General features: G+C 45.5%; 1 protein-coding gene across 1 annotated transcript; it reads left to right on the top strand.

Moving 5' to 3' along the window:
* LOC8086136 (putative receptor protein kinase ZmPK1) lies at positions 3,113-5,985 on the top strand. The gene has a single exon (XM_002443054.2). The coding sequence runs from the start codon at positions 3,230-3,232 to the stop codon at positions 5,747-5,749; it is 2,520 nt and encodes an 839-aa protein (XP_002443099.1). The 5' UTR covers positions 3,113-3,229; the 3' UTR covers positions 5,750-5,985.

Here is a 6,707-nt window from a genome sequence, read left to right as displayed (position 1 = left end):
GTCATTACTATAGATCGACCAGCAGATGGAAGAGTTGACCTGAAGTGGTAATAACCAAGTTTTGTAGTCATTGTCATAGAGTTGAGCAAATGCCAGCACGTGGCGTGAGCATGAAGAACATTGTTCGCATTGGCTCAGACTACACTTTCCAAGTTTCATCAGACTTGTGATACAATTAAAAGAATAAGCGCGGCCAACCAACACGTTTTGCGGTCTGAGATGCTTGTACAATAATCAGCTGATTGGTAGATAAAGATCTCTGCCAATGGCTTTATAGAAGTACAGTAGTAGTAGTAGTGTTTATTGTTGTGATTAGTGAAATTCTTATACAATGTTTTGACGTGTTAAAATGGTCACGAAGCATAGAGAACCAATCTTGAATATGTAGATTCCCTAAAAAAAGAACAATCATGAATTTATAGATCGAGCCAACGAGAATAAATAAAAATATAAAAAAATCTGCCGACTCCTCTCTTCTCTACCATGGCCGTGCATAACCAGAATTTTAGACTTCTCCTAATAATATAGGTTTTTTTAATATTTTAGCACTCAAAATTTAGTATAAACTTACCCTACCAAATGCCTCTTAGTGACAATTCTCATGTTCTATAATTAATGGTAGTGTTTTATTACTTAAAAACATTAGGACAATCCACCATTTTGTTCGGCTTCCTCCTTCCTCAGCTGCCACTAACAAAATGGTGGAATTCATTATGTGAAAGACAATGTTTCTCCTCGCCGACGCACTGCCCCATGTTAATAAGGAGTTTATACTGTCTTTTAGGTTATTTAAATTTGAAAACCAAATTGACGTAAGCATAAGCTAGAATAAACAATATTTCCTTCTTAATAAGGACTTGCCAGTTAACAATCAATTAAATACTTCCTCCGTCCTAAAATAAAGTATATTATAACTTCTAAAATTTGTATTGAAATACAATGTATTCTACATAACGACAATGTTTTGATTTCACAAGGTTTGTTAAAAAGGAAGCCATGATTTGAGAAAAAACTCCATAATTAGAATAATTTATGGGTACATGTGTCATTTGATTGTTTCCTTAAGTTGTATTAAAATTTTTAGAATGCACAGGACAGTGGGAGTGTAGACAAAACAAAGAAGTTCGGGGGAACAACATGCATGGCTACCCATTCATGGTCCTATAGAGGTAGTCGTTGTGTTTGTCCTTATTGGTTAGTTATTTTGGTGATATCTTTTACAGTTAGATCACTATAACAAGGTCTTTTTTGGATTTATTTTCTGATAATAGTTAGCTAGCTAATACCTCATTATCTTATTTGGTCTAACTACTGGAAAGTTATTATCTAAAGGTCTAGTTAACAATTAGCTAGCTAGTCTATTATCAATATCTGTTTGGATCTAAAAGAGATAATTATTAGTAGATTACTACTATATATAGGGATCCAAACAGGGTCCAAGCTTCAAAGTTTCAATGGGTCGAGCTACTCTATAGTTGAATGTATGGTATAAAATGTTATTTGGGAAGGAGTGCTCATAGTCTTTTCTTTTGGCAAATTTAAAATCCTCTATTGTGGAGTTTCGAGTTACTCCATGCATCTTGAAATATAATGTATTGTGACTTTTATAATTTATACTTAAACATAGCGTATTTTCTGTAATGACTATGCCTAGATTTGATAAAATTTTGTTAAAAAATAAACCATAGTTTAAAGAGAAACTTCTTAATTGGATATATATAATCTATGAGTACATATGTCATTTAAGTATTCTTATAAGTTGTTTTAAAATTTTTACAATATACTATATTTGGAACGAACGAAGTAGATTTGACTCCGGTGGCCTTGTTTAGTTCTAAAAAATTTTACAAAAAGTTTTAGATTCCCCGTCACATCGAATCTTGCGGCGCATGCATGGAGCATTAAATATAGATAAAAATAATAACTAATTGCACAATTTACGTGTAATTTGCGAGACGAATATTTTAAGTCTAGTTAGTCCATAATTGGATAATATTTGTCAAATATAAACGAAAGTGCTATAATGTCCATTTTGCAAAAAAAAATCGAACTAAACAAGCCCTAGCCTTTTCTTTTGACAAGCCCTAGCTAATGTGAGGTTCTTCTTCTCGCAGAGTACACTCACGATAAGTGCTGCTCAAACTAGAAATAGTGTATGTTTGGTTGAAGTTGTTAAAGTTTGATAGGTAGTGTCGTATTTTCATTTTATTTGACAATTTGTGTCCAATCATGACCTAATTATGCTTAAAAAATTCGTCTCGTAAATTACTTTCTAGCTATATTTTTAGTTTCATAAATAATCTATATTTAGTACTACATGTATGTATCTAAACATTCGATGTTGACCGACAGCAGGCGCCTAGAGCCATTCTTGTTGATCATCAGATTCATGGCCAATTTTTTATTGAATTGTCAGCATCAGATAAAATACGACGAAGAACTGAACCAACCACGCGCCGAGACGTGGGTTCGTGCCTCCTGATCGTTGCATGTGCGAATGCTACAAGTAGTCAGATGCAATGCAAATTAAACCAACAAACGCATTCACCCAGTAGTTTACTGAAATGCTTACCTGTGAAGAATTTAAAGTATATATTCAGCTGAACATGGCACGCAACCACGTAACCATTGACTTGACCGACCTTGGAATATGGATTTCTTGATAACCAAGGCCCTGTTTAATTTATAAAAACTTTCTTTTCATTCCATAACATCAAATCTTTAGACGTATAATATGAAACACTAAATATAGATTAAGAATAACTAATTGCATAGTTTATACGTAATTTGCGAGACAAATTCTTTTAAACCTAATTAGTTTATGATTAGATACTATTTATCAAGCTAAGGAATTGTTTAGTTCACCCTAAAAATTCTAAAAAAATTTCAAGATTTTCCGTCCCATCGAATTTTTGAATGCATGCATGAAGTATTAAATATAAATAAAACTAAAAATTAATTGCATAATTTACCTATAATTTGTGAGACAAATCTGTTGACCTTAATTAGTCTATGATTAAACAATAATTGTCAAATACAAATGAAAAGTGCTACAGTAGTCAAACTCAAAAATTTTCGTCAACTAACCAGGGCCTTAATTTTTTTTTTGGAACTAAACAAGACCCAAGATGGCATTGACTGATGAGCATCGATCGCCGTCGCTAATCAACGCTTAAACCAACGCCCTGCTAACAAACGCTCAATCTAACGCTCTGCTAATCAATGAGCCATGAGCACCACCCTCGCCGTTGCAGTTGCAGCGGCCCTGCAGCTGATCGGTCTCGGCTTCCTTCTTCTCCCACTGCCACCCGCCGGAGCGGCTCGCGGCGACATCCTCACCCGGGACGGCGGCGCCATCGCTGTCGAGGACCACGCCACGGACTTCTTGGTCTCCCCGGACGGCACGTTTGCCTGTGGCTTCTACAACGTGTCACCCACCGTCTTCACCGTCTCCGTCTGGTTCGCGCGCGCCGCCGACCGTACCGTGGTCTGGACCGCCGCGCCCGGGCGTCCCGTGCACAGCACGGGCGCCCGCCTCGCCCTCGACCGCCGCGGCGGCGCGCTCGTCCTAACGGACTACGACGGGGCGGTGGTGTGGAACTCCACCGCCGTCACCGGCGCGCAGACCCAGCTGCCGACGGCGTCGCGCGCTCGGCTCCACGACACGGGGAACCTCGTCCTCGAGGACGCGTCCGGCAACGCGCTGTGGCAGAGCTTCGACAGCCCCACGGACACGCTACTCCCCACGCAGCGGTTCACGGCGGCCAGGCACCTGGTCTCCCGCGGCGGCAGGGGCAGGCTGCTCGCCGCCGGCTACTACAGCCTGGGCTTCAGCGACTACGCCATGCTGTCCCTCTTCTACGACAACCACAACGTCTCCAGCATCTACTGGCCCAACCCCTACAACAACTACGTGGCCAACAAGCGCAAGATCTACAACTTCACCCGCGACGCCGCGCTGGACGCGCTCGGCCGGTTCCTCTCCAGCGACGACGCGAGCTTCGTGGCCGCCGACCTCGGCGCCGGTGCCGGCGTCAGGAGGCGCCTCACGCTGGACGCCGACGGGAACCTCCGGCTGTACAGCCTCGACGTGGCGACGGGGGCGTGGGCACTGTCGTGGGCGGCGTTCGGCAACCCCTGCACCATCCACGGCGTCTGTGGCGCCAACGCGGTGTGCCTCTACGCGCCCGCCCCGGCGTGCGTCTGCGCGCCGGGCCACGAGCGCGCCGACCCCGGCGACTGGACCAGGGGCTGCCGCCCGGTGTTCCGACGCGACTGCTCGCGGCCCACGAAGCTGGTGACGCTGCCGCACACCGACTTCTGGGGCTACGACCTCAACGACGGCGAGATCATCCCGTTCCACGCGTGCGCGCGGAGGTGCCGGGACACCTGTGCCTGCGTCGCGTTCCAGCACAAGCAGAACATGGAGTGCTACCTCAAGAGCGTCCTCTTCAACGGCAGGACGTTCCCTGGCTTGCCAGGGACAGTGTACCTCAAGGTTCCAGCAGACTTCCACGTGCCGGAGCTCCAGGTGCATCAATGGCGGCAGTCGCAGGACGGAGGCCTTGCCATCCAAGAAGACATTGCCAGATGCGACGACGACGACGGTACCAATCCCGGCACGGAGGTCTTCCTCAACGTCTCCACCTATAGCAGCACCAGCGATGCGGGGAAGCCGGTGTGGCCATACCTGTTCGGGTTCCTATCGGCGTTGCTCGTCGTCGAGGCGATCATCATCGGGCTCGGCTGCTGGCTCTTCTCTAGACGTGGTCTCTTCAGGCCATCGAGGGTGTGGGCGATTGAGGAAGGATACAAGCTCATCACCAGCAACTTCCAGAGGTACACCTACTCAGAGATCAAGAGAGCCACTGGCGATTTCACCTCCGTGATCGGCAGCGGCGGCTCCGGCGTCGTCTACAAGGGGATCCTGGGTGACGACAGGGTGGTGGCCGTCAAGGTGCTCAAGAACGTGAGCCAGAGTGAGCAGGAGTTCCAGTCTGAGCTGAGCGTGATAGGGAGGATCTATCACATGAACCTGGTCAGAATGTGGGGGTGCTGCTCTCAGGGGAAACACAGGTTTCTGGTCTCTGAATTCATCGAGAATGGGTCACTTGCAGAGATGCTATTTCACAGGGAGAGGGAGATGGCATCAGATGCTGCTGTTCTTGGCTGGGATCAACGCTTTCGGATCGCTTTAGGCGTTGCGAAAGGATTGGCCTACCTTCACAGCGAGTGCTTGGAGTGGATCATCCACTGTGACATGAAGCCTGAGAACATACTTCTGGACAAGGATTTGGAGCCCAAGATAACGGATTTTGGTCTGGCGAAGCTGCTAAACAGAGACGGTTCTGACGCGGATCTGTCTCGGATTAGGGGAACCAGAGGGTACATGGCGCCGGAGTGGGTGTCTAGCCTACCCATCACAGAGAAGGTTGATGTGTACAGCTACGGAGTGGTGCTGCTTGAGCTAGTGAAGGGAGTGAGGATCTCAGAGTGGGTGATCCATGGGGTTAGGTTAGCTGACACGGATACTAGGATGGTTGTTAAGGCAGTCCAGGAGAAGATGGCGATCCATGGTCATGAAAGCTGCGTGGAGGACCTTATTGATCATCGACTGAACGGTGAGTTCAATCGTGTGCAAGCGATGGCGATGATTAAGGTCGCCGTTTCATGCGTGGAGGAAGACAGGGGCAAGCGGCCCAACATGAGCTCTGTTTTGCATGCGATCTTGTCGGTTGAAGATGAATAAGCAAGGTGATAGATCTGTTGCTCTCCTCAAGGGATCGTCAATTTTGAGGCAGCTAGTGTCTTGTGGATTTATGGTTGAACACAAAATTATTGTTGTCACGATAGTACTCTGACTTCAGTTAGATTATGTATTTAATGTACTGTAATTACTTTTTATTAGGTGGCCAGTGTTAACGGTTAGTAGATTGTGCTGGACAACATGGTTTAAAATGATACTAGCCAAAATATTCCTGCTCCCCTCCTTTTTTTAAGTACCCCCTCTATCTCATAAAGTGTTATTCCGCTCTCTGAAAAGTGAAAAGTTAAACATTATTAACTTTGACCAAATATATATAAAGAAAAATATTAATATGTATGATGCATAATCAGTATTATTAGATGGATCATTGAATATATTTATATAATACACTTCTTTAAAGATACAAATATTACAGATATTTTATAAACTTAGTCAAACTTAAAAATATTTGACCAACACGAATTCCATAGTGATATTTGTTAGACCTTAGGATCAACTAGGAGTAGATCAGTGGGGTAAACCATTCTCCATTCGGGATAAACAAGTGACGTAGTACTAGATCTACGAGATCCAGGAAAAGGAAATGCACTGGGGTCATACCATCAGAGAAGGTAGGAGCAGGTGCGGTGGAAGATCCGGATCCGGAGGCTGTCATGTCTTCGGTAGTGGATCTGCGCTAGGCAGCGACGGTCGGAGAAGACTCGTGGTGTAGTGGCGGTGCTGGGGACTTCCCGTCATTGCCTGCGCCCCTACTCGAGATCGGGTTTAGGGTTTGTCGGTGGAGAGTGACGACTCACGATGAACCTTGTCCTGAGAGCCGGCGGCCCCTACCTTTATTTATAGCGCAGTGTGACAGGGGTCCTCCAGCCATAGATGGGTTGGACGCCCCCGAACAGGGCGTAGGTAAGGCCCAATTAGGCCTTTGGGTCTAATCGGTGGG

Source organism: Sorghum bicolor, chromosome 8, assembly GCF_000003195.3.
Source record: "Sorghum bicolor cultivar BTx623 chromosome 8, Sorghum_bicolor_NCBIv3, whole genome shotgun sequence".
Classification (NCBI taxonomy): Eukaryota; Viridiplantae; Streptophyta; class Magnoliopsida; order Poales; family Poaceae; genus Sorghum; species Sorghum bicolor.
The sequence above is the reverse complement of the archived record's forward strand: the minus strand, read 5'-3'. Positions and strand labels throughout refer to the sequence as shown.